This window comes from Lepus europaeus, chromosome 7 (genome assembly GCF_033115175.1).
Source record: "Lepus europaeus isolate LE1 chromosome 7, mLepTim1.pri, whole genome shotgun sequence".
Taxonomy (NCBI): domain Eukaryota; kingdom Metazoa; phylum Chordata; class Mammalia; order Lagomorpha; family Leporidae; genus Lepus; species Lepus europaeus.
In genome coordinates, this window is record NC_084833.1 from 43,161,021 (window position 1) to 43,188,960 (window position 27,940).

The 27,940-nt window shown below is 36.3% G+C and overlaps 1 protein-coding gene across 1 annotated transcript in view; it reads right to left on the bottom strand.

Moving 5' to 3' along the window:
* Positions 1-27,940, bottom strand: part of ANO5 (anoctamin 5) — a 99,823-nt gene that overhangs the window by 18,471 nt on the left and 53,412 nt on the right. Inside the window, exons 8-15 of the mRNA XM_062198068.1 lie at positions 24,519-24,653; positions 24,026-24,131; positions 23,863-23,923; positions 18,836-18,987; positions 15,982-16,056; positions 14,011-14,233; positions 11,443-11,612; positions 10,684-10,781 (exon numbers count right to left, since the gene is read on the bottom strand). Of these exons, the coding sequence (XP_062054052.1) occupies positions 10,684-10,781; positions 11,443-11,612; positions 14,011-14,233; positions 15,982-16,056; positions 18,836-18,987; positions 23,863-23,923; positions 24,026-24,131; positions 24,519-24,653 (1,020 nt within the window). The remainder of the gene's footprint in view (positions 1-10,683; positions 10,782-11,442; positions 11,613-14,010; positions 14,234-15,981; positions 16,057-18,835; positions 18,988-23,862; positions 23,924-24,025; positions 24,132-24,518; positions 24,654-27,940) is intronic.

Sequence of the window (27,940 nt, forward strand, 5' to 3'; positions counted from 1 at the left end):
TAACTCCACCATTTGGGGCAAGTCCAATTGAGCATGTCCCAAATTGTACATCTCCTCCCTCTCTTTTTCCCACTCTTATATTTAACAGGAATCACTTTTCAGTTAAATATTAACACCTAAGAATAATTGTGTGTTAATTACAGAGTTCAACCAATAGTATTAACTAGAAGAAAAAAAATACTAAAGAGATCGAGTATTAAATTGTTATGTAATCTATAGAATGCTATACATCAGTTAAAAAAAAATGAAATCCGGGCATTTGCAACATAATGGAGGAATCTGGAAAACATCATGCTGATTGAATTAATCCAATCCGAAAGAGACAAATATCATATGTTCTCTGTTCGGTGATAACTAACTGAGAACCAAAAAGGAAACCTGTTGAAGTGAAATGGACACTATGAGAAACAATGACTTGATTAGCCCTTGTCCTGACTGTAGAGGAACAACTGTTGCAAACTGTTGAAATCTTTACTTAGTATATACCAAGTTGATCTTTTGTATATAAAGATAATTGAAAATGAATCTTGATGTGAATGGGATGGGACAGGGTGTGGGAGATGGGATGGTTGCGGGTGGGAGAGAGGTTATGGGGGGGAAAAGCCACTGTAATCTAAAAGCTGTACTTTGGAAATCTATATTTAGTAAATAAAAATTACAAAAAATAAAAAAAGATAGCACATGATCCACTTTCAAATTGAATAAACTATTTGATAAAGTTAAAAAAGAAATGAACTTGACAAAGACCCATTGATTAGTCTGAGTTACTTATGTTTTTGGATATTAACCCCTTTTTGCAGATATACAGCTTGAAAATATTTTCTCCCGTTCCCAGGATAGGTAGGAAAAGAGGGCAGGGAGTTTGAGGAAAAGTTGATTAGTGAGTACTAGGCTATGTATCTTGAGAGGGGTAAGAATAGTGGTGTTAGAAATGTGCCAGGGGATTCCAATACAATCCCATCAAAGATGGCATGTACGAATGCCATCTCACTAGTCCAAGTGATCAATTTCAGTTCACAACTGATCACACTGATAGGTCTAAGAGTCAAAGGGTTCACACAAGACTAGTGTCTGCTAATACTAACTGACAGAATCAAAAAGGGAGAGAACAATACAACGTGGGAAGCAGGATACACAGCAGACTCATAGAATGGCAGATATCCTAAATAGCACTCTGGCCTCAGAATCAGCCCTTAAGGCATTCGGATCTGCCTGAGGAGCCCATGAGAGTATTGTAGGCATGGAAAGCCAATACACTCTGGCCAAAAAAAAAAAAAGAAGGCCTAAATGAAAGATCTCTGCGAGTGAGATCCCAGCAGAAAGAATGGGGCCATCAAAGAAGGAGGTACCTTTCTCTGAAGGGATGAGAGAACTTCCACTTTGACTATGACCCTGTCGGAATAAGATCGAAGTTGGCGAACCCTAAAGGCTTCCATAGCCTTGGGAACTCATGACTAGAGCCTAGGGAGATTACTGACACCATAAACAAGAGGGCCAAATTGTTAAGTCAACAACAGGAGTCACTGTGTACTTACTTCTCATGTGGGATCTCTGTCCTTAAGGTGTTGTTCAATGTGAAGTAATGCTATAACTAGTACTGAAACAGTATTTTTGCACTTTGTGTTTCTGTGTGGGTGCAAACTGATGAAATCTTTACTTAGTATATACTGAATCGATCTTCTATATATAAAGAGAATTGAAAATGTATCTTGATGTGAATGGAAAGGAAGAGGGAATGGGAAAGGGGAGGGTTGCGGGTGGGAGGGAAGTTATGGGGGGGGAAGCCATTGTAATCCATAAGCTGTACTTTGGAAATTTATATTCATTAAATAAAAGTTAAAAAAAAAGAAGCTCTCTCTCTTAGGTTCCATTTCACAATAGTTTAACTATAGATAATACACTTTACCTCTATAGAAAAAGTGAAAAATATATATGATTTTGTATTTTTCACCTAAAATGTGAAATGTTTGAAGAGTTAGACTAATTACCTTTATTGGACATTGCAGAATGTACACATGTATCGAAACATCACATGTTCCTGATAAATGTCTATTAAATACATATACATTAAACATGTATAAAGTTCTTGTCTATTAAAAATTCAAAAATTTCTCCCGTAAAAGTTAAAAGAGATATATGCAGCTGTTTAAAATCGATCTGAATAAAGTGAAAAATAGATGTCCAGGGATAGTAAAGGAATTTCTCAATATGATAATTTATGTATGTGTATGCATAATAATATACATCATTTACATTTATGCACCTGCACACATATACAAAATTGTATTTGTACTTCACATAAAGAAACTTTTGCATATACATTAAGAATCTGAAAATGGAAAACAATAATGCTAAAGGTATTAAAAATTTTAGAAGTATGTGAGTATCTTTTTAACTATGGCTTAGGGAAGAATTTTTCAGATAAGACTTTAAAGACACTATCCTAGGCCGGCACCGTGGCTTAACAGGCTAATCCTCCACCTTGTGGTGCTGGCACAGTGGGTTCTAGTCCCGGACGGGGCGCTGGATTCTATCCCGGTTGCCCCTCTTCCAGGCCAGCTCTCTGCTATGGCCTGGGAAGGCAGTGGAGGATGGCCCAAGTCCTTGGGCCCTGCACCCGCATGGGAGACCAGGAGAAGCACCCGGATCCTGGCTTCGGATCAGCGTGATGCGCCAGCTGCAGCGGCCATTGGAGGGTGAACCAACAGCAAAATGGAAGACCTTTCTCTCTGTCTCTCTCACTATCCACTCTGCCTGTAAAAAACAAACAAACAAACAAACAAAAAAAAACAACAACAAAACACTATCCTATAAAGAAAGGATCGATAAATTCTACTACTGAGTGTCCCTTCTGCAAAATGTTCAGGCCCAGACATGTCTGGGTTTCAGATTGTTTCAGATTTGGGAAGATCTGCATATACACATGAGGTATCTTGGGAAATTGATCCATGTTTAGTTAGTAACTTTTTATTTCATGTACATCTTATACATAAAGTCTGATGGCAATTTCTATATAATTTTTAATAATTTTCATCATAAAACAGACTGTACATTTGATCATCAGAAAGCCAAAGTGTCATGTCCCAGTCACCCACAATCTGTGGTTGTCTGGCATCACCATAATTCCTGATTATGAATATTTATACCAATAGGAAAACATTTTCTTACATTTATTCAGAAATAAGTCTTAACAGGAAAAATATTACACATCATGAATGCAGTGAAAAAATGTTTTGTTCAGGGTCACTAGGCAGCACAGTAGCAGTATCAGAAGAGCTGTCAAGGACAGCAACAGCAAGGGCAGGCTCACCATTTCCACCTCTGCTACTTTGTCATGATTAAAATGTTACCGTTCACAACATTTCTTTTTTTTTTTTTTTTTTTTTTAGATGAGAAGAAACATCAGAAGCAATTGAGGGATTAGAAAGTAGGGGCTCTACAGAAGAGAAAGCTGTTCTGCTGGACAGCTTTGTAAAACATTTCCTCCAGAGTCATATGCCTCATTATTAACGTTTTGTGTTATCAAAGTCTCTTTGGTTCGATGAACTTGACATGATTTCTTGTTTTGAAATGAATGCACACTGCTATAGTCCTGTAAAAAGCCCATCACACATTCTATAGGCACTGCGTCTGCAGTGTTAACATTATCTTCATCATCATCATTGTCAAGATCACATTGATTCAGAATGATTTGGCTATTTTACCATCTGTCAATGAATGAACAACTGTAGCCACATTATCTATATTAAAAATTTCCTTGATGCCCACTTCTTCCTATTTACTGATGATTCTGAAGTTATATTTTTGCATTACATAAGGAGGTCGCTTTCATTTTTTGTTCCTCACTCGATATGTGAAATGATTCAGAATCACCACCTTGCTAATCATTATCACTGAGCACAGCCTTGTGCCAGAGGTTGTGCCAGGCACACAAAACTATGTCTTCAGTCACTGTGTCAACAGAATATATGGCATCCTTCATGCTAAACTTCTTTAAAAAAATCTTCCATACCCACATATGTCTCAGTTGACTGTCGCTAGCATGCTGTTCAAGTGTTTTTACACTCATACTTCATTTATCCAGGAGTACTTTGGTCACATGGGTAAATTAATGAAGTCACATTTTGGGAAAAACACATGGCATAAGCATTGTTCTGATGATGATTTCAACTAGAGGAACAATAGAACAGTTATCAAGAAATAACAAAATGGAGTCCCCATCTAGTCTAGCTTCCCTACAGTGTGAGCATGAGCTACTGGTACAAAATGCTTTTGGAAGCCATCAGGAAAGATGTCTGGTGATTCATACCTTTCTGTTAGTGTAATAATGAACTGGGAAGAAATTCACTCCTTTAAAATAGAAAGGATTCATACTTTCATGTACCACAACAAATTTCCTCTTCTGCATGTCTGCTTCATTGGCACATCCCCACGGTTATTCTGTACTTGGCTTCCTTAAGTCTTGGAGGGGCTGTCTCATCATCTGTAGTCAGTATCTTTTTCATGCAATAATGCCAAGTGAGGTTTCCTCAACATTATAGACTTCTTCTGGTATCAGATTTCATCAACAATGATGTTTGCGAACTTGCCAATAAACTTGTTTACTATCAGCAGATGCTTTATCATGACAAAATGTGAAAATTTAAGTGCTATGTTTTTCTTAAATTTCTGCAACTAGACTGATGAATGTTCATAGTTTGCTTCAATTTTCAAGTCACTGCGATAAACTTCTGCTTGTGTCATGATCAGAATACCATTAAGTGGTGAGTGTTCAATTACGATGCTGAAGGATCCAAAGTACACAGTCAAGGTTTTCATTTTTAGCTTATGAAGTGCTTTTCTATTTTTTGTTAACTTCTATTCCTCATATTCAGTGCAAAACCTCATCAGTTTATCCTTCTGTTTCTTTGAGTCACATATAGTTGTCATTTTAACATTATACTCTTCTATAAGATATTCCACATTTACATAGCTGTCCAGTTTCTCCAACAGTTTGACTTATTGTGCTATGGACAAATATGAATAATTCCTTTTTCTCTAATTGCTATTACCCATAATGGTAACTGTAAGCTATCTGGATATCTTCAACAATATTTTTACACCACTTAACAAAGAAAAAGGGAAAAAAAAACAGCGAGGTATACACCGAAATTTTTGCCTCATGTGGGCCATTGTGGGAAGTCTGCTATTGGTGTATCTGGCCTGCACATATGTTGTTTTATCACCCTTCTGCACGGGCTTGTGTGGGCAAATCAGTGTGTGGAGGCAAAAGGGGGCTGAGGTATCTCTCCTGATAGATGCTAAATAAACTGTACATTGTGCACTTGCATTTTGATTTTGACCTATCACATCAGGTCAGATGTGCAATTTCCCATTTGTGGCATCATATCAGCTTTCAAAAGTTCATTTTGGCATATTTCAGATTTGGGAGTTTTAGATTAGGGATGCTCAACCTGTGTTAAAATGAAATACTTTTGTCCATGTAAAGCAGAGTTCCTAGCTGGGAGTGATTTTACCCATAAGTGTACATGTACAATGTCTGGGGCCATTTTTGGTTGTCACATCTTGGAAGAGGGTGAGCTGATGCCATCTAGTGGATATTGTCAGAGAATATTCCTAACATCCTATAATGCAAAGGACAGCCCATCATGATAAACAATTATCTGTCCCAAAATGACAATCATGCTAAGCTTGAGAAGCCATGACATAAAGACACTATTTAACAATAAAAAGATAAAATTTTTGCTGGTATAAAACATTTTTAACATGTATAATCCAAAAGGGAACACACACAAATGAAAATTCAATAACCAGAAGTTTTTAACATATTGCAACTAGATAAACAACCAAGTGGGAAAATGTTTAAGCAACATGAATGAGCATTTCATTGAAAAGGGAACACACAGAATCAAAAAAATGCTCATTTACACCTTTAGTCAGAGAAATGCAAAACAAGACCAAACTGAGATATGATCAACATCCTACAAATCAGAATACATTGTTAAAAAAATAATATGAAGAACAGAACAATTATGGAACGATAGAAACATTTATATACTGCTTATCTCCAAACTGAAACAGACAAAAATATCAATGAAAAGGGATTGCAGAATGTTAGATTTTAGAAACAACAGCATATGGAATGTAACTGGGATCACAATGGAAAGGAGACTACCAACCAAGAAAGAGATTTTGCTAGGAATCCCAGAAACCCTTCTGTGTGCTCTGTTCCAGCTATAAACTCCTCAATCTCCACAAAAGTAATAATATTGTAAATTTTAATGATTACTTCTCTTGCTTTCTTAAAAAATAGTTTTATCATCTATCAGCTATTTTGAGTTAATTTTAATGAGGTATAAAGTTTACACAGTTTCATTATTTTGCATATGGATGTTCAATGGTTTGAACACCATTTGCTGAAAAGTAGATTCTTCAATGAATCAATTTTTTTTTTACCTCAGTCAAAATAGAATAGCTGCATTTGTGTATATCACAGATTTTGGTAGTCTTTAACTTCTGTTTCTGCAATCTATTTCATGATATCTACTCTGCTCTGCTAATCTACATAATTATCTCTTCACCAATTCCATACTATCTTGATTACTGAAGTTTTATAGTAAGTCTTAAAATTGAGGGAAGTAATTTCCCCAATTTTATTTGTCTCTACCACACTCATTTGGCTATTTTACCACCTTGGGCCTCCAAATAAATTTTGGAATCCACTTGTTTATACCTGTAAAATTCTCCTTATACTTTGGTTGGAGTAGAAATAAACCTGTAAATCAAATTGGGGACAACTGTGTGTTCTGATCCATGAACACAATCTCTAAAAATATTTATACAGTTTTTTCCTTTATTTTTATCAGGATTTCATAATTTTAAGCAAACAAATTCTGTATAATTTTTAGATTCATTCTAAAGTATTTCAATTTTGGGAGAGCTATTAAATTCTGCCTTCCATACTTCTACTGTGTTTAATTGTGTTCTCTTCTTGCTCCTGTGCCTTTTTTATTCAAAGATTTATTCACTGGAAAGAGTTACAAATAGAAAAGGAGAGACAGACACAGAGAAGCAGAGATCTTCCATCTACTGGTTTACTCCTCAAATGGCTGCAACAACCAGGGTTGGGCCAAGCTGAAGCTAGGAACAAGGAACTCCATCCTGCTCTCCCACGTGAGTGGCAGGGGCCCAAGTACTTGGGCAATACTCTGTTGCTTTCCCAGGCACATTAGTAGGGAGCTGAATAGGAAGTAGAGCAGCTTGAATGGGAAACAGTGTCACAGGCAGCATCTTAACTGACTGTGCCACAATGCCTTTCCCACTCAAATGCATTCTTCAGTTATTCTTCCTATAAAGGTCTATGAATGTAAACTAAGTCTTTTTATGTCTGAGAATGTCTTTATTCTAACTACACATTAAAATACAATTAACCCAGTTCTATAAATCTAAAATGAACACTATTTTCACTCAAAACCTTGAAAATACTGTCTTCATGTATCTAATGCTATTGAGAATTTTGTTACCAGCATGATGGCATTCCTTTGAAAGTAGTTCATTGTTTTCTTCTGGTCTGTGTTAAGATTGTTCATTTTTAATTATCTATAGTTCCACCATAATGAATATGGCTGTAAGTTTAATATCTTTTATCTTCCTTCATATTCAAAACTCATTTTCATTTCAGAAGCTCATATTTTTCTTTATTTTTGGAATATTTTCACAATGCAAAGATACTCTACCATTTATTTTCTCCATCTTTTACTCAGTTTTCTTTTCCTGCAACTATAAATAGATTAACATGGAAGTCTCTTAATCTATCCTACTTTTAATTTAATTTGTTTAAATCTCATCTTGCACTGTACAGTGTACTTTAGATTTGTCACCTATTATACTTTTAAAGCACCATTTTCATTTTTGTATAACTGATTTATTTTTATATTCAGTCTTTCTTGCTTCCTATATATCCATTTTATTTAATTATTTCCTGATCCTTTTTAATGACAGCATAACTTCCTCTTACTAGTAGTTAGTATTGTCAATATAATTTTATTGGCTTTAGTAAGATCTTCTAGTTAAATCATCACCTAGATTAAAATCCTTTTTATAACTAATTTTGTTAACATCCTTCTTTGCATAAAATCTCTTCATACATTTTGGGTTTTGGTTTATAGGAATGCTCTAGTTCTCACCACCCCCTCCCCTTTAACTTTGCTTAAATGATTTTAACCTCTCCCATATCTCTCCCTTTCAATGCAAATTTATCTCCCATCTTGTTTTTGGTGTAGGGGCTGGCTTCATTCCATTCTCTGGGTTCTCAATCTGGAGGAACAAGAGTACTTCAAGAAGTTCACAGAAAATGCATATTATGGAAATACTATGGATGGATTTCAAAAAATTTTGTACCAAAATGAAAGCATCTTGTAATTCTATATTCCATGAAAATTTTGAAATATCTAATATGACTTAAAATAACAGTCTAGAATTCTTTCCTTCAGGGATATGATATCTTCAACTATAAAACTAGAAAAAGGCTTGGCTCAAACCTATTACTATTTTTAAGAATAAGTCCACCAGTTTCCATTGTCAACTCTTAAAACAGAATCCTATGCAGAACCATGAAACTGGGTACCACTCTTGGGAATACCTCCAAAGGAAATGAAAGCAGCATATGAAAGAGTTACCTGACTCCCATGTTTATAGCAGCTCAATTCAGAGCAGCTAAGACAGGGAACCAACCTAGATGTCCACCAACTGATGACTGGATAAAGAAAACATGGTTTATATACACCGTGAGACATTATTCAGCCATAAAAATGAATGAAATCCTGACATTTACAACAAAATGGATGCAACTGGAGATAATTATAAGTGAAATAAGTCAGACCCAAAAAGAAAAATGTCAAGTTTTCTCTTATTTGTGTTACTTAAATATGTAGATACTGCAGTTTTAATGATCTGTGATTATTTTAAAAGTTATTGTACTTCAGGTCCCATGCTGTGGTGTAGCGGGTAAAGCTTCAGCCTGCAGTCCTGGCATCCCCTAAAGGGCGCCGGTTCGAGACCTGGCTGCTCCACTTCTGATCCAGCTCTCTGCTATGGTCTGGGAAAGCAGTAGAAGATGGCCCAAGTCCTTGGGCCTCTGCACCCATGTGGGAGACCCAGAAAAAGCTCCTGGCTCCAGGTTTCAGATCAGCACAGTTCCGGCCGTTGCGGCCAAATGGGGAGTGAACCAGCGGATGGAAGACTTCTCTCTCTCTCTCTGCCACTCCTTCTCTCTCTGTGTAACTCTTTTTAGTAAAAAACAAATAAATCTTTAAAAAAATTTATTGTAGTTGAGTGAACAGACATCTTTTCATTTATAACTCTTGTCTGTGTTCCTACTGAACTATTGTCTTTTTAGTTGTTGAACACAAAGGCTTAGTGTAGCAATAAGCTTTTGACTATAATGTAAATTAAAAATACATTACCCCCAAAATTAAGAGAGTGAGGGAGTTAGGGAGGGAGGAAAGGAGAGAAAAGAAGAGGGAGAGGGAGGAAAGGAGATATTTATTTTTATGATTGTATTCATGAGCCATACTGAATCTGTTCTCTTTGTATTAATATCACATTAACATGAGAGTTGATTTTAAGAAGAACAGCTTTGAGAATTTCATCTAAAATAAAGAAACTAGTATCTTAGGGAAATGGTGAGAAAAGGGAGGGTTTCAATTCTTGTTTCACAAATAAGACCAGGTGGAAGCACCTGGCTCCTGGCTTCGAATTGGCACAGCCCCGGCCATTGCGGCCATTTGGAGAGTGAACCAATGGAAGGAAGATCTTTCTCTCTGTCTCTCTCTCTCTCACTGTCTGTAACTCTACCTGCCAAATAAATAAAGTAAAAAAAAAAAAAAAAGAGAGAGAGAGTATACTCAATCTTTGGTTTCAAGTACAGTTAAACTGACCAGGCCTCTGTTTCAAGTGGCACAATTATAATCCATTTTGTATTGAAGGAGCTAAATTCTGGCACTGTCATTCACTAACCTGTAAGATCACAGGCTTAGGATTTCACGATTCTTTTTCTTTATATTCAGAAAAGAAAGTCTAATACTGGAGATCAAGTTTCATTTTACTTTTCTCCTTTGACAATGGATTGATTTTTGTTGCTTTTGGATCAGAGAACAATCCTTTCATGTACTGACCTGAAGGCTCTTCAGTATTTCATTCACAACCAATTTTTATGCCTAGATGACTTGGCAAAATAGTTTTTAAAAATTTAACTTTTAGTAATTTTGAGAAATCACAAGCAACATGTATTATCATCTATAGTAGATATAACATTTGGATTTCCCAGTGGAATAATCATAGGAGAGAGGAATAATTACTTGTTCCTAAATTTGACTCACTCAACAGAGACATGTATTTTAAAACTTGCATTAAAATCATCAAATTTCACTATATAAATATATATAATTATATGTCAATTAAAATATTTTTAAATTTCTTTAGTTATGGAAGTTAATTAATTAAATAAATCAAAGACAGTATTACCTCAATGCCTCCTTCACTGTGGATTAAATATCAAGTTTTTTTTATTGGCTTAACTGTTTTCCAACAAAGGCACTATGATAATCAAAAAAATTCTATCTTCTTAGAGGAAATTCCCTCATTGTTACTTAAATCAACCCAAAACTTGCAAGTTATACATACGGGAAAATTGCTTCTTTAATGTTTCCACAAATCTGTTTCCCAGTCATTATGATGGTCAACTGAGTTGTCAGTTCTATTAGACAGCCTCCAGGATCACACTATTAGAAAAGAAAAGGGAAAAGGGGAGAAAAAAGAAGATAAAGAAGAAAAAAAATGCGATTTTACAACAACCAAAAGGAATTCTAACCCAAATGACTAGAATCTGAAGATTTTGGTTAGAAGGGATGCTAAGGGGATTACAGAGATATTTACTCCAGAAGTTCCAAGAATGATCATAAACTGGTGCCAGAATAGCTACATTAGATTCATTTGTGTACTGTGGGACAAACACATATTTCTAGCTTTCTTATAAGACTCTTAGTCTTTACATCTGTGTTAGGATTAGGAGTTGGCATATTCTCCATGTGATTTGTAGGTACAGCCACATTTGGAAACCACTGATCCAGTCTGACTCTTTAGCTCACAGTGGAGCCTATTTTCCATAGAGTAATTGTTCACTCTCTACAGGAGTTCCTTTCAGAAATAAAGAAATTACTTATATCACAATATATAGCTTACCACCAAATCATAGGTACAACTTCTTTACCAAAAGTAACTGGAAACTTTACCAGATGGCTACCTTTGTCTGTGGACAGTGAGTGTTTAGACTTTTCTTGCAACTGGATAACAAATCTGAGTTTAGCGCTAACCACCCAGAAAACATTTAGTTAATATTGAGTTATTACTATCACATATCTCACCTCTTAACAGAATTCTTACCTCTTCACTTCTCCAAGTTTTAAACAAATATGTGTATTGTCCAGGATAACCCACAAATTTCCCTTTAAAGAAAGCCACGTAGAAGCAGGATGAGTAATAATTTACAAACTGAAACAGGAACATTTTCAAGGTCAGACTGCTCTCATACTCCTGGTAAGTTCGAGGAATCTCTGTTAAATCAAAAACACCAAGGTTTAATGCAATATCCTGTTTTTCTTAAACTCTAAAAAGATTTCATTTCACTTATTTTTAAAATTTCATTTGTGAGTCAGAGGGACAGAGAAGGCTCTCATCCGCTGGTTCACTCTGCAAATGCCTGCAAATGCAGAGGCTATGCTAGGCTGAACCCAGGAGCTGGGAACTCAATCCAGGACTCCCACATGGGTGGCAGGAACCCAACTATGTGAACCATCACATGTTGCCTTCTGGGGTATGTATTAACAGGAAGCTGGAATCAGGAGCAGAACTAGGACTCAATCTAAGGCACTCCAATATGAGATGTGGGCATCTCAACTAGTGTCTTAACTACTAGGCCAAACACCCATCCCTTGTGTGTTTTGTTAATTTACGCTTTTTTTTTTTTTTTAATTTCTACTTCACAGGACAAAGAAAACATCTAGGCATATTATTCTGAAAATGTGCGGAAATGCTCCTCTGGTCTCAGTAGATCGCTATTAAGTATATAAGGATTTGTGCTTTTTATTAAGACGATTGTAATAATCTAACCACTGGAAGGGCCTAGAAATCAGTCAATATCACATTCAGAGTAGGTAGTATACTTGTCAGGGAGTCACACAGTCAGATGTAGAATTCAAACCTATTTAAGACAGAATCTATTTAAGACATACACAACTTTGTATGTCACTTAAAAAATTAAGTTCATGTCAAGGGCAGCAATGATTTCTGAGTTGTGTTTCCCTCTCATGAATTAAATGTCCATTTCAATTTTCAAAGCAGTGTGATGCTAAATGGTGGCAGAATTATGTCACATTTTCCCTCTCCTCTATTCAAAATGCATGGTCATCATTCATTATTTGATGAATTCTAAAGATAAGAAAATATTGAATTCTCTTCACACCGCACTGAATCATCATAAAGCCCAAAAGAGTAAAGGAACATGTTTTTCCGAGCTTACTATCTCCCAGCAGCATGAGCTGTGCAGCCAAATCATGGCACTTTCAGAAATACCAAACTAGTGACACACATTATTCCAGAGCCACAGAGAATTACTTCATTTCAGGGAACTTCAGTGGCAAGCCTACAGTCTCTAATGTGAACTTAAGTGATTTTCCTCATTGAATAAGACTCTGACTTAGCACTCTGAGGTGCTTTCAAAAGCAGTTTATCTGCTATGACTTTCTTGCTGCTGTCAGCAGAGAAAAGATATAAAACTAATAGAAAAGGCTCCACATTTGAAAAATAGTATAGAACGGAGAGTGGAGTAGGGAACATGCCTTTTTTGCTTACTGTTGGCCATGATGCAAGTGCAGTGTTACAGAAGGAACATGGGCTCCTAGACAGGGCACTTAGAGAAGAGGCTGAGCCTTAAGCTAAAATTTCTCATGCTTTGTCTAACTTGTCTGTGGCGAGACCAGAAGCACTTGTGCTCTGTGCTGTTCTCCCTGGTTGAACCTTTCTTTTTTTTTTTTCTTCTTTTTTTTTGTCTTCTTTTTTTTTTTTTTATTTTTGACAGGCAGAGTGGACAGTGAGAGAGAGACAGAGAGAAAGGTCTTCCTTTTGCCGTTGGTTCACCCTCCAATGGCCGCCGCGGTAGCGTGCTGCGGCCGGCGCACCGCGCTGTTCGATGGCAGGAGCCAGGTGCTTATCCTGGTCTCCCATGGGGTGCAGAGCCCAAGCACTTGGGCCATCCTCCACTGCACTCCCTGGCCACAGCAGAGAGCTGGCCTGGAAGAGGGGCAACCGGGACAGGATCGGTGCCCCGACCGGGACTAGAACCCGGTGTGCCGGCGCCGCAAGGCGGAGGATTAGCCTGTTGAGCCACGGCGCCGGCCTGGTTGAACCTTTCAATTCATCTATGACCCCCTTCACCTTTCCTCATGACTTTAACAGAAATTTTAATACTTTGATGAGAAAATCGCCCAGGTGCTAAGACACAGCAACTGAAAAAATGAAATCACTATATCTTAAATTTAGTTAGGAATAATTCATTGCTCTATTTTTCTCATAATCAAGTTTGAAATTAATTACCTTTCAAGAACTATAAACATGAAGTAAAAATTACCTGCGTCTTGAGAAAACTGAAGGTTATATTCAGGATTCATACCAATTCATCAGTGGAAGATAAGACAAGAATATTCAAAAAGGTCTACAGAGTCGTAATAATTTTTTTTTTTTCTTTTTTGGTTTTTCTTCCTGCTTCCATTATAAGGGGCCCTTGTGTGGCTGTTAAAAGACTCTGAAGTACCAGTGTAGGTCTACCCATAGAGGAAAAACTGCCTTAAAATTTATCTACAGAAAATTAACTCCCTGGGAGATGATCCAAAGTGGAAATATAGCATGAATAGGAACCCTTTTTTCAGGGTCACATTAATGATTTGGCTAGCTTACCCATTTTTGTAATCCAGGCAGATATCTTTTCATAAAAGAAATTCAAGATCAAGATGACAATAAAGTTCAAGCATGATCCTGTGAGTGCTGTGGTTAACTGGGGAGTAAGAAAACTTCTGACAGGCTGTAAGGATGCTTCACTTTGAATAAAACTAGCAAATGTAGCAAAGACTGACAGGCGGTACACAATTACAGCTACCATACAGGCGACGACAAGAGTCATCTGGGGAAGGGAAACAAAGAATTGGTCACCATGGTCTCTGCATCTGTGTGATGTGTGTAATGAAATATATATGAAACACCTATTATTTTCTTCATCTCATTGTATTAACTTTATCAGCCTTCATAGGCAAAGCAAATCAAGTCATTCTCTCTTACCATAGATGGCACAAAATGAACACTGGCAAGATAAAAGGGTTAATAGAACAAGGCATATGGCAGCAGCTGTTTAAGCTTAAAACAGTAAAGTCCTCCAGGCCCAGCCTCTACAAGAGATGGGCAAAACATTGGTCAGAAGGCCAAATCCTATCATGGGCATCCCTGTCCTTATATGGATGGCTTTTAAGTTAAAAACTGTATTTTTTTTTATTTTTAAAAGTTATAAAGAAAAATTTGACAACTATGTGCCAGAAAATATTTATGGTCACAAAGACTAAAATATGCCTGACCCCCTTACAGAAAAGTTTGCTAGTCCATGCTCTAGCTTATAATTAAACAGCTAGAATGAATATTACTTACTTTTCAAAGAAAAATATATTTAAAGATTGTATTTCATTTCTCCTCAGATTGTTGCTGTTAGTCCTCTGATATGCCTGGTAGCTTAAATATTTATATAGATTCTATATTAATTCTGTATACTTCCCATATGACAAAAGCACAAAATGGCTTTATATCAATTATTGGAAGCTTTTATTCTAAAAGTTGAGGAATTGAGATGAATTGAATAAGAACTAGAAATGAAAAAGCAGAATATTCTTTCTGGTACCATATTTCAGAATGTCTTTGAAAAAGTATTCCAAACTGATTATTACTTCTCTTTTTATTCTATCACATCTGTTCAACAGTTGCTAAGTAATCTAAGAAAATACATTTCTACTACATCTACTAAGATTAAAAATTAATTAATTAATTAATTAATAAGAATTTTCAAAGATAAAAATATAGAAAAAATTGTACTGGTGAGGACAAACTACAGTCTACATAATTAATTATTTATACTTCTCCACGCTAATACCTCAGAGAGAAACAACACCCCTCTTTTCCTAAAGTTAAAAGCCAAGTGTTAGGAGTGCACAAAGTTGGAAAAGGTATGTGTGTGAGGGGCAGGTTATAGACTACAGTGAAGGAGAAATCTAATAGCTAAGTGACATAGAGAAAAACTCACTCTCTCAAAAAAGCATATACTAATTAAATTATTCAAGTAGCAAAACAAACACTTTTTGCATAGTTCATTGAGAATGCAATTCAATTTTATGAGTTGATTATTCATTTTGTGCAGACTTTTTAAGTGGAGATAAAAATAAATTAATGATTTTTCTAAGACTAACCAGAGACTGCAATCAAAGTTAGTTTGTTGTTCTGTTTTAATCATGTTATCAATTAATGAAATGTTGGGAGCAATTCTCTCTTCCTCCAGGTCTGTCCTCAAAGTTCAATTATAGAAAGTCTGTGTAAATCACAGTTTATTTTTTATAATAAATTTAATCAAGATGAAAAACCAGGGGGGGTAGGAGAGGAAATAAGAGTTATTGTATGTGTCTTTATGTTATTGCAAAAATTAAAAGAAAAGAACGAGGAAGGAGGGAGGGAAGAATCATTTTATTCTTAGAATTGTACCTATGAACTATATGAAATTTGTTCTTTTTATAGTAATAAAAAATAAAAAATGAGTGCTTGCAGGCCAAACTGTTGAGATACTTCTGTAGAATAGCTTGTTAAGGAGATTATAACAGTGTTCAAAGAAATGCTCACCCATAATGTCACTGTGGCTCCCGATAAAACATACCATGGTATACGATTCCATAGAGGCATATGAGGTTCCATCTCCTGTAAAAGTGAAACAAATCAGAAAAAAAACTTCAACATCTGCCATCAAAGTTGGGGCTCCGAGTAGCAGTCGAAATCATACAGCTCAGCAAATTAGAGCCTACAGTTATGCAATGGTTGCTACAAGTAGGAACCTTCAGGTCTCCTAGATGAGATGTCTTACACATGACAAGAGATATAATGGACAGGCTATTTCTTGAGGGTTGAATTAGAGTGATTTTCTGGGCCACAAAGATAAGAAATAAAGTCGAAACCTGAGGTTTGCTGCTTAAATGGGAATTATCTGATCATGTTACAATATTATTCTAATTGAATTCAAATGAATAGCATTGCTCTGGAATTGTTCTACGTGATGTTAAACTGGATGCTCTCTTTATAAATTTTCATAGATTTATTTATTTATTTATTTATTTGAAAGGCAGAGTGATGGAGTGAGTGGAGGGAGAGAGACAATTGGGCACACATACACACACACACACACACCAAGAAAGAGAGAGAGAGGGAGAGAAAGAGAGTGAAAAAGAGGAAGAGAATTTTCCATTTGCTTGTTCATTCTTCAAATGGCTGCAACAGCCAGGTCTGCGCCAGGCAGAACCAGGATCCTGGAACTTCACCCAAGTATTTGGGCCATCTTCTGCTGCTTTCCCAGGCACACTAGCATGGAGCTAGATCAGAAATGGAGCAGCCAGGCATCCAACTGGCACTCCAACATGCAAAGCCAGCATTGCAAGCAGTGGTTTAACTCATTGCACCACAACACTGGCCCAGCTTTCTTTATATTTATTGCATGAACTGTGTATTTCCACATAGTTTAGGAGCCCAGACTTTCCATCTTCAGGTTTTAGCATCACTAATGGAAAGTACAATTATATAAGCACAGAGTCATAGCTGTATCAAGAGGTAGGTATATTTACCCCAGGGAAGACTGACACACAGTAAATTAGTTATCAGGAAAGATTATATAATTTTATAAAATATAAGATACATCATTTTAGGGATTTTCAGGATGACTGAACACAAAGAGAGCTCTCAAAGGAAAGAACAGGTCATCCAAGGCCTCCACAGAACTTCACAATTGTGTATATGTGTGGATATATGTGATTGTCTATATGTGTTCATGTCTGTGAATTCAATGCATGTGTGTGCTCATGCCAGTGTAGGCTTACTTGTCTATGTGTGTACAGTGTGTGAGTCCATGCATATGTGTTCTCCTAATGCAGAATCAAATTTGAAAGTTCTGGCTATTCTGTTTATATTTAGACACCAAATAATCACTGCATCATTGCAAGTAAAAAGAAAAAAAAAAAAAGAAAAGAAGGCATTTCAAAACTATTTCAGCAAAATGAAGTAGATGATTAATAATGAATCTGTACCTAATAACTTTCAATTAGTTTAACATGTAATCATTCAACACATCTCTATTTTTTGCTGTTAATTTTTGGAAATTGACCTACATTTTTTAAATCTCAATATAAGAATAAAATAGTATTGTTATTCTGTCAATGTCTTTTAATATATTTAGATAATTTCAAATTGCCATCCAAACTGTTGATGTATTTTCTCAAGTTGTTTATTCTTCTTTGCTCATTAAATTTTTTTTGTGATCTTTCAATGCAATTTAATAATGCTCATTAAGTGGTGAGCTTTTGGCACAACAGTTAGAACACCACTTGGGATGCAGGCATCCCATATTGGAAAATCTGGTTCGAGTCCCAACTCTACTTTCAATTCTACCTTCCTAGTAATGTGTAACCTGGGAAGCAGTGGCTGTGATGGCTCAAGTAGCTGGATCACTTGCACCCTTATGGCAAACCTGGGTTGAGTTCTAGGCTCCTGGTTTTGGGTTGGGTCAGCCTCAGCTGCTGTGGGTACTTGGGGAGTGAACCAGTGGATGGAAGATGTTTCTCTGTCTTTCTGCCTTTCAAATAAAATGAAAATAATAAAGAAATAAATTTACAGTGAATGACTAAGTTGTGGAATTGTGAGTGTTATACTAAGATTAGTGTCCTTAACAGAGTAGGGAATTCTACTAAATAGACAGTGTTCGAGACATACTGTATTCTCCTTTTAACAACAGCAGGTAACACAATGATGACAGAATATGGAAAACTTGGAACCGCAAGAATATGTACTCAAGATGCTAGTCTTTAAAGACAAAGTACTTTCCATTTGCATATGGTAAATTGCCGTGCCAAGAGTCACATAACTCAGGCAAAAACATATGGGCAGTTTGTCAGATAAGGATTCTGAAATCCAACTCTACCTGCCACCCCCAGATGCTAATGAAATGACTTACCCATCATAATAAGTTATAAAAGACTACATGAAAAAAATTTGATGTAATAAAACAATCACTTATACACTACCTCAATACAACTATTTTTATTTTTGTATATTAACTCAATATCATTTCCATGTCTATGTATTTACATACAAAGCCCACTGCATACACACCAGTTTCCATTTTCCTTTTTTCTCCTTAGTATTAAAACTGCGTATGCTAGAGTACCTTGGCTTTGTTTCAAAATAGTGTAGTACCCAAAAGAAGGGGGGTTATAAAAGAAACAAGATTGTCCATGAACTAGAAATGATTGAAGCTGGATGACAGTCCATTCAAGGAGTTCATTATACTGTTCTATCCACAACTGAAGATATTTATATGGTTTGTATATTGGGAAATATTTTACAGGAAATTAAAGTATACTTTGTTATTTGAGAGGCAACCTGCAGTAGTGTATCCACTGAAATAAAATGTTCTTTTCCCTGTTCCCAAATGTACCTTGGTCACTGTATTCATTTTTCTGTGTTTACACATAGCTTCAAATTCAGGTCTCAGTTGAAGCTGTTGCTGTTCCTCCTCAAAGTCCACCAGGTCCCACTGGTATTCCAATGTGGCTTGTCGCTGTTTCCAAAACTCCAAAAACAGTGTGACTACAGCAGAGAAATGTATAAAGACAAGCATAATCAAAAGATGCAGAAAGGAAGTTAATAAGAACTTTTTCCACGTCTTTCTTTAACCACTTTGGCTTCGTGAGAGTTCACATTTTTCAGGTGGCTGTTTGTTACCGTTACATTTGATAATAAAGTGATCAACTATGAATATTGGCATGATACTGTACAATGAAACCGAAATAATTCATATAAAAATTCAAGTTCAAATCTCAGTGGCCCAGGGAAGTTTATTTTTTAAGGCATATTACTCTCTGTTCATTGTGATAATTTGAAATGATATTTTAACTCAACTCTTTATTAAACAATGAGATATTTTACATGTATCTCTCACTAAAATCATTCAAGTCATTGTACCACTTTCTCAATTTTATGATGTATATTTAAGGAAAATATAAGAATAATTCCCCAGCCTTTCTCATCCTCTCCTCTCCCCTGCTCTCTGTTCTCTACTTCTTCCCCTTTCTCTCTACATAAAGCTAAAGCATAATAGTATATTGAAGGCATAATAGGATATTTACATGAATTACACAATACAATAAGTATAGAAGTTCAAGAATTTTCACAAAATTAACACACTCATGTAATCAGTATCAATAGCAAAACAGGACATGGATAACACCCCATAAAGCTCCCGTATGATATTTTCTAAGACATCTCTGTCTTTAATGTGCTGTACACTGTTATTTAATGCTATAACTAGTACTCCAACGGTAGTTTTTTCACTTTGTGTTGCTATATGGGGGCAAACTGTTGAAATCTTTACCTAATATATACTAAACTGATCTTCTGTATATAAAGAGAATTGAAAATGAATCTTGATGTGAATGGAAGGGGAGAGGGAGCGGGAAAGGGGAGGGTTGCGGGCGGGAGGGAAGATATAGGAGGGGGGAAGCCATTGTAACCCATAAGCTGTACTTTGGAAATTTATATTCATTAAATAAAAGTTTAATAAATGAAAAAAAAAAACCTAGAACTCTAGCTTCTAATATCATAGGATAGACTTGTCTATCTGAACTTACAACTAATATCTTTTTGTGTCAAGCTTTTCTTTTTCTTCTTAGATTTTGTTTTCAGGTGTAGCAAAAGTTCATTTATTTTCATTGTTGTAGAGTATCCCATTGTTTGATTAAACCAAGATTTTATTTTTCTGTTCTTGGGTTGTTCTTGGGTTAGTTGTTTCCATATTTTTACTACGACAAATAGTACTGCTGTGAACACTTTTGTGCGTATCTTTGCATGAGTATATGCATGCCTTTCAATTGAGTATATTATCTAGGAATAGAACACTAATACAGTATTACCTGTAATTTTATCATCTATGAAAGGTTCACATTTGTTTATAATCTGTGCATTTGGAGTCTTATTAATGAAATAATGGCCTAGACCTGTGTCGTGAAACTTTTGCCCTTTTTGATGCTTTCAAACTTGTTCTTTTTCAAAGTTTGGCTACTTTTGCTATTTCTGCTAGAGACTGTACTGATGAGATTGTACTGATGGACATTTTAACAATATTAAATCCTTTAATCCATAAACATGGAACAGTTCATTTTAAAAATTCCTTCAAATATTTAGAAATACATGCATCCCTCCCTTTCTTTTTTTTTAAAAAATATACTTTATTTGTTATATGTTTAACGTATTTCCTTTATATCATTTTAGAATGGTTCCAATATGCATGGATTTCACTTTCCATGTTAAATAACACCAGTCCCTCAACAACGTGACTTAAATTTATTACTATGGAATTGCATAAAAGTACAAATTTGGCTGTTAGTTCTTCAGCCCACAAGTTTCTATTAAGTAACATATGCATCATGATGTGTTCAATCACATCATTTCTTTAAAGGTCTGTTTGTGATTGATCACCACAAACTCTGCTATTAACTTCATGCACAGACCAGAAAGTGTGTATTTGTGGGGTCTCCTTATCTCCCTATGATAAATCCATGTAAGATTTTATAAAAATGGATAATCAAAATATGTAACTGGACAACAAAAATGAAAATACAATAAAGAAATTAAAAACTGATAATGCTGGGGATGGACATTGTGGTGTAACTGATTGAAGTGCCACTTGGAATGCCTGTATCCGCTATCAGAGTGTTGGTTCTCTCCAAGCTCCTCCTAATGCACCTGAGAAGGCAGAAGATAATGATCCAAATACTTGGTTCCCCGTCACTCATGTGGAGACCTGGATGGAGTTCCTGGCTGCTTGCTTTAGCTTGACTGAGCCCTGGATTGCATTCTCAGCATTCTGCTTTGTCTTGCCCTAGCCTCAATCGTTGCAGGTATTTGGAGAGTCAACCAACAGATGGGAGCTCGCTCTCTTCTGTCTGCCTCTCTATTTCTGCCTCTCTAATAAACAAATGAATATATTTTTAAAATCATGAAAAATGTGTGTTATGAAAAAAGCTCTACATGAATTTAAAAAATGTTTTTACCAAAATACTTATTTATAAATTCTATTTATTCATTAATATTTTGGAATTCCCTGCAAAATACAGTGTTGGTGCACATTTTTTTCAAACTCTTGTATTTGTTGTAATCTGTGACTGTAATGTTTATTTTTCTTTTCAAGTAATATAGAAGTAGGATTTGGCAGCCTTATGATGAAGAGATGCCCATTCACCAACTTGTCACAGCTGGGGTTACTGATATAGTATTAGTAACATTTCTCCATTCTCTGGTCTATCTTTGAATCTAAGTTGTTCTTCAGATCCTAACAGCCAAGCATAAATGACAGAAACATCTCTCTAATTTGGTATATTTTTACATTGATAAAACAATCCTTGCCTAGTTTTGAAATGCACATATTTGTGTTTATTACATATGCTTTTTTCCATTTTATTTGAAAGAGAGACTGACAGAAATAAAGAGGTCTTCCTTTTGCTGATTCACTCTCTAAACACCTATAACTTCTGGAGCTGGACTAGTTTGAAGTCAGGAGCCAGGAACTGAATCTGAGTTTCTCGTGTAAGTAGCAGGGACACAAACACTTGAATCTTCACCTGCTATCTTTCAGGTTGTGCTTAACAGAAAGCTGCTTGGAAGCAAAGTCAGGGCTTGAACCAGGTATTCCAATATGCGATGGGTTGTCCTAAGTAATGTCTTAACTGCAATGCCAAACACTGACTCCTAGATATGCTTTTTGTAATTGGAAAGGGAAAAGCCTGTTTTCTCCTGAGTTCCCAAGTGTGTGTAAGACCTCTATTGATGAACTATCCTTAGAGAAACTTTTCTCCTCCCTGACAAAACTAACAACTGTATGGCACTCAATTTTCCACTGGAAATGAAAAAAATGAAGTATTGGGTTCAGCATTTCTAAAATTAAGGTGAACTCTATGCACGAGATTTAAACAAATAGAGCAGGAATTTGGATCTTGAAACAGTACTATATATGGGAAATCTAAAAAATTGTTTAGTACTCCTCAACAATTTTTGTTTTTTTTTTATATTAAAAAGATTTTTCAATTTGAAAGGCAGAGTTACAGGAGACTAGGAGGTGGGGGCAGAAGTGATGTGTGGTGGGGGGATCATCTTGCATCCACTGGGTCATCTCCCAAATGGCTGAAAAGGTCCAGGCTGGTCTGGGTCAAAGTCAGGAGCCAGGAACTCTATCTGGGTCTCCCTTGTGCATACAAGGGCGCAAATACTTGTGACATCCTCCACTGCTTACCCAGGTGCATTAGCAGGAGCCGGATCAGAGGCAGAGCAGCCGGGATTCAAACTGTTGCTCCATATCATGGACAGAGGCCTAGCTCACTGCACCACAATGCCAGCCCTAATTTTTGATCATTATTTCAGCTTATAAATCAATGACTCATTATCCTCAATTTACCACATGTTTATATTTGGTTTATCCTGATTTCAGTACTTTCAGAGACTCTTTTTACTGTGCCACTGGGAGACAGTGTGAGTGTAAAACATTTGATGTTGCAAGTGTTATACTATCTCTTACAGAAAGGAGCAGATATCTCGGATACACTTGTGGACCAAGAACCAAAGATCGGTCATGTGGACTCTATCAGTGCACTGAATAGAAAAGACCCTGACTGCTGGTAGGGCAGATACACATCTGTCCAAGTTACATGGCAGAGATGCATCACACATAATATGGAGAAAGCTGTTTTTAATAGACTATGTAGACCGGCGTCGTGGCTTAACAGGCTAATCCTCTGCCTTGCGGCGCCGGCACACCGGGTTCTAGTCCCGGTTGGGGTGCCGGATTCTATCCTGGTTGCCCCTCTTCCAGGCCAGCTTTCTGCTATGGCCCGGGAAGGCAGTGGAGGATGGCCCAAGTCCTTGGGTCCTGCACCTGCATGGGAGACCAGGAGAAGCACCTGGCTCCTGGCTTTGGATCAGCGAGATGCGCCGGCCGCAGCGGCCATTGGAGGGTGAACCAACGGCAAAAAGGAAGACCTTTCTCTCTGTCTCTCTCTCTCTCTCTCTCTCTCACTATCCACTCTGCCTGTTAAAAAAAAAAAAATAGACTATGGGCCGAAGCCACGGCTCACTAGGCTAATCCTCCGCCTTGCAGCGCCGGCACACTGGGTTCTAGTCCTGGTCGGGGCACCAATCCTATCCCGGTTGCCCCTCTTCCAGGCCAGCTCTCTGCTGTGGCCAGGGAGTGCAGTGGAGGATGGCCCAAGTGCTTGGGCCCTGCACCCCATAGGAGACCAGGAGAAGCACCTGGCTCCTGCCATCGGATCAGCGCGGTGCGCCGGCCGCAGCGTGCCTACCGCGGCAGCCAATGGAGGGTGAACCAACAGCAAAAGGAAGACCTTTCTCTCTGTCTCTCTCTCACTGTCCACTCTGCCTGTCAAAAAAAAAAAAAAAAAAAGACTATGTACTCACCCCAAATTCCCATGAATACTGCAAAGAACACTGTTGACTCGTTATCAAATAGATGGGAAAACTGCAAAAATAATAATAGTGTCACAAAGACCACTTAATATCAAATACAATACAAAGAGAAGGAAATCCTATGTTTTTCCAATATAGCCCAAGTTGTACGTACCTTTGATGCCAAGCATGTAGAATTTAGTCTCCAAAAATCACACAGTGTGTCACAGAGAGGACACATGATCAGCTTACCTCCAATCTCTGGGTCACAGATTTCAATGCTATTGTGGAAACAGTAAAGATACTTTAAAAATACCTTTGTTTGGCAGAACATCTAACCTGTTATCAAAGTTACAGTTTATACAGTCTCTGATATATGACAGAACAAGCAAGGAAGTAGCAGTTTCAGTAGAGGGCCATATTTTGAGTAGTTTTGAATATTTGAATATTTTGAATATTTTGAATCTGTAGGGCCCATAATTAAAGACATTTTCAATAAAGCACCGGGGAGGAGCAGGTGCTAAATTTGGGTCTTTTTCAGAAGTATCAATTAGTTGCTGCCCTAAGCACACGTTCTGAGACAAATGTCAAGGAAATAATAGTAGTAGTTTCATTTAAAACAAAAGACACATTTTTTTTTCTCTTTGGACAAACTCAGTGGTACTTACCTACTTAAGTTTTCTTGCATTGATATTAAGCCATAAAAGAAACAAGCTAAGCCAACTACAGCTGCAATGAATAGCATTTCTGTGTAAAATCCAAGAAAGGCAAAATAGATACCAATTTTTTCTCCAAAATAATTCCTGGAAAAGAGAATAAATAGGATCACAGGTTAGAAGAATGTTATAGTCCAGGGAGCCTTGGTTTCTTTCTTATACAGGCTAGACTTCTAAGTTTGGCTCCATTGCTTTCTAGCCATGTAATTTTGGTAAAGTTTCTAAAACCTCTTAAACTTCAGTTTCCACATCATGGAACACATGATAAACCTTATATGTTTATTCCTAGTGTAAGGATTAGGGTAAGGATTAAAAGGAATAGCACATAGAAATAAGAAGCTGCATTAAAGCAAATAAACAGAAAACAAAACCTTAATGTATATGAGTGAAATTAACATGTGACTTGTTTACAGTCCTTTACTATATATCTGCAGAAGAGTGGTCTTTCTACTTTTTACTTGAACTCTTTATTTAGTGGGGCATTAAGCCTATGAATACAAAGTTAATTGAAAGTATGTCATTCTGTATGTTAAAAAAAAAAAACTAATAAGAAATGAAGGAGGAGAAGGGAAGTTAGCAAGTATCATTATATTCTTAGAATTTTATCTATGAAATACATGAAATCTGTTTTCTTTATAGTAATAAAAATTTAAAAAGAAAAAAATAAAAACTAGAAAGGTGCTTTAAGGGAATTTAAATTTTAAATAAGACAAATGCAGTAACTTGAATTTTAAAAACAGCTTAAATGTTTTTAAGTAAACTACAGACTTTTCTGTAATGTAATCTCTAGCAATTAACAAATCAAAGTGTAATTCATATACTTTGCATGTACTTTCTTTTGTATTCTGACCATATTGTATCCACAAATTTCCATCTTCCTCCAAGTTAAGATCTGCGATGGATGTATATAGAATTGCCACAGAGGGGAGCACAACAAGGATTTAAAAGTGACTAATTCCCATAAAATATGTAGCCCCACTCCTGATATACAGAGTTGGAAGGTAGAGAAATTACTTGGCCTAAGACTCAGCAACCTGAAAATATCTGCCTCAGAAAACCAGCTTTTGCTGTTGCTGTATTTTAACCAGGCTATTCCTTCTTGTTATTTGTACAGACTTCACCTCACCAAACCTGTAAGTCTTGCTAAGATTTCTGAGGCAGACAGAATCCTGCTAGGTTCCAACAGCATGTTATATAATTCCAAGAATGTGTTTAATATTAAATGAAAATTTCCTACATGCTTAAAAATAATGCAAATCTGGTACAAGTTTAAAAATATTATAAACATTTCCCAATAAGTGGATTTTTATGTATATTTTTCATATTCAACATTAGTTTTCTTGATTCATTCTTCAGTTTTCAAGTCTTTACTAATTAAATGAGCATCTTTCTGCTTATACCATCATCTTCCATTCTTTTCAGTGACAATAAGAGCTTTTACATTGTTTTCTCTTATTTGATTTCCACATAAGTATAAACTTAAAATTAAATTATAATGCTATTATATTCCCTTGTTAATTTGCCATCAGAATTTCTTTAGGTATTCTTAGGGTAAATGAACTTGTATGCTACCTCAAAAACATTCCCCAAAAGAGAAATTGCTGAGTATTTGTTAGCCAAAATTATAAGAATGTTTATTATATGTAAAAGTGTAGAAATCATCTTACTAAGTTTAGAAATTATTTTACTTTAGACTTTGGGAATTTAATAGAAAACAGATTAACAAATAAACCACCTTTAAGAGGGCAGAAGCAAGAAATATATCTTAGATTTGTTATTGTGATAAAAATACAAAGAGTATTGAAATAACATTTAGGATACGTTTACTTAAACTATATTAGTGTTCATAATAGGATCAGAGGAATTTAATAATATGAGATGCCATACAAAGACTCAAGGAGAATCCTTTCTTTTGAGTATGTGCCATACATTTTTATATCCATGATTTTTCTTTCTTTTTTTTTTTATTTTTGACAGGCAGAGTGGACAGTGAGAGAGATTGACAGAGTGGACAGTGAGAGAGAGAGACAGAGAGAAAGGTCTTCCTTTGCCGTTGGTTCACCCCACAATGGCTGCTGCGGCAGGCGCACCGTGCTGATCCAAAGCCAGAAGCCAGGTGCTTTTCCTGGTCTCCCATGCGGGTGCAGGGCCCAAGCACTTGGGCCATCCTCCTGGGCCACAGCAGAGAGCTGGCCTGGAAGAGGGGCAACTGGGACAGAATCCAGAACCCCGACCAGGACTAGAACCTGGTGTGCCGGTGCTGCAAGGCAGAGGATTAGCCTATTGAGCTGCGGCGCTGGCTCATGGTTTTTCTTAATCTGTTAATTTTACTTACTAGATGCTAAAGTCATTTGTTGCCCTACAAATCTATCTACCACAGTGTCTGATAGATGAAAGGGATTCTGTAAAACTGCTTGTGACATGTGAAAGGAATAGCCTAAATTTTTTATTTCCAGGTTGTAGTACTTAGTCTGAGAAATAGTCAATAATCAAAAGAACAATGATTGAATTGAGTACAGTCTTAAGAAATAACAAATGCAATTGTTTCTTCTAAAAGGATTCACTTTTGTAGTGAATTTATTGGTATCTGAGAAAGTTAACTATATTATCTTGGCACCATTACATCTCCATTCGATTCACTGTAAATACACTTACTTGAAGCTTTTTAGTAGGTAGCAGCAGTATATCAATTTTATTTCTAAGCATGGAGATAAATAAAATGAGTGACATTAAATGGTGCTATTAAATTAGAACAGAAAAAAGGGATGATAAAGCATATATGAAATTGAAAACTGATATGCCAGTGATAACAACCCTGATATGCCCATTAAAAAAATTATCTAACACAGCAACATGATCAGTGAAAAAGAGTAGGAAAAATACAAGTATTTGGATATGGAACAGAAGATCAGTAAAGTGATAATATGAATTGTGTGAAATCCAGGAATTCAAATTCCTATATCTCTTCCTAAGCACCAAAAGTCATTCTCTTTTCCTTTTCTTATTCTCCATATCCAATCATCCATTAGGTCTCATATACTCTGTCCTAACCTTTTTGTAATCCATAGTTTCCTCTTCCTGTTACCAGTGCCTTGAGGGAATGTCTTCAGTAGTTTTCGTTGGGCAATGTTAATAGCATCCTTACTAACATGACTTCAGTCTTGCATCATTCCAATTTACCTTCTTTGTTTCTAATAAGAGTGAGGATTCTAAAGCAAAATTGAGTAGTGTTCTTTTCCTTCTACCTTAGCATTGTTCTTCATGATTCTTTTTCGTGGCAAATATTCTCATCTCTCTTGCTACCACTATGACATAAAGGACTAAATGCATAGCAAGCAACTTTTCTGGCCTAGTGATATTTGCTTGTTCTTTTT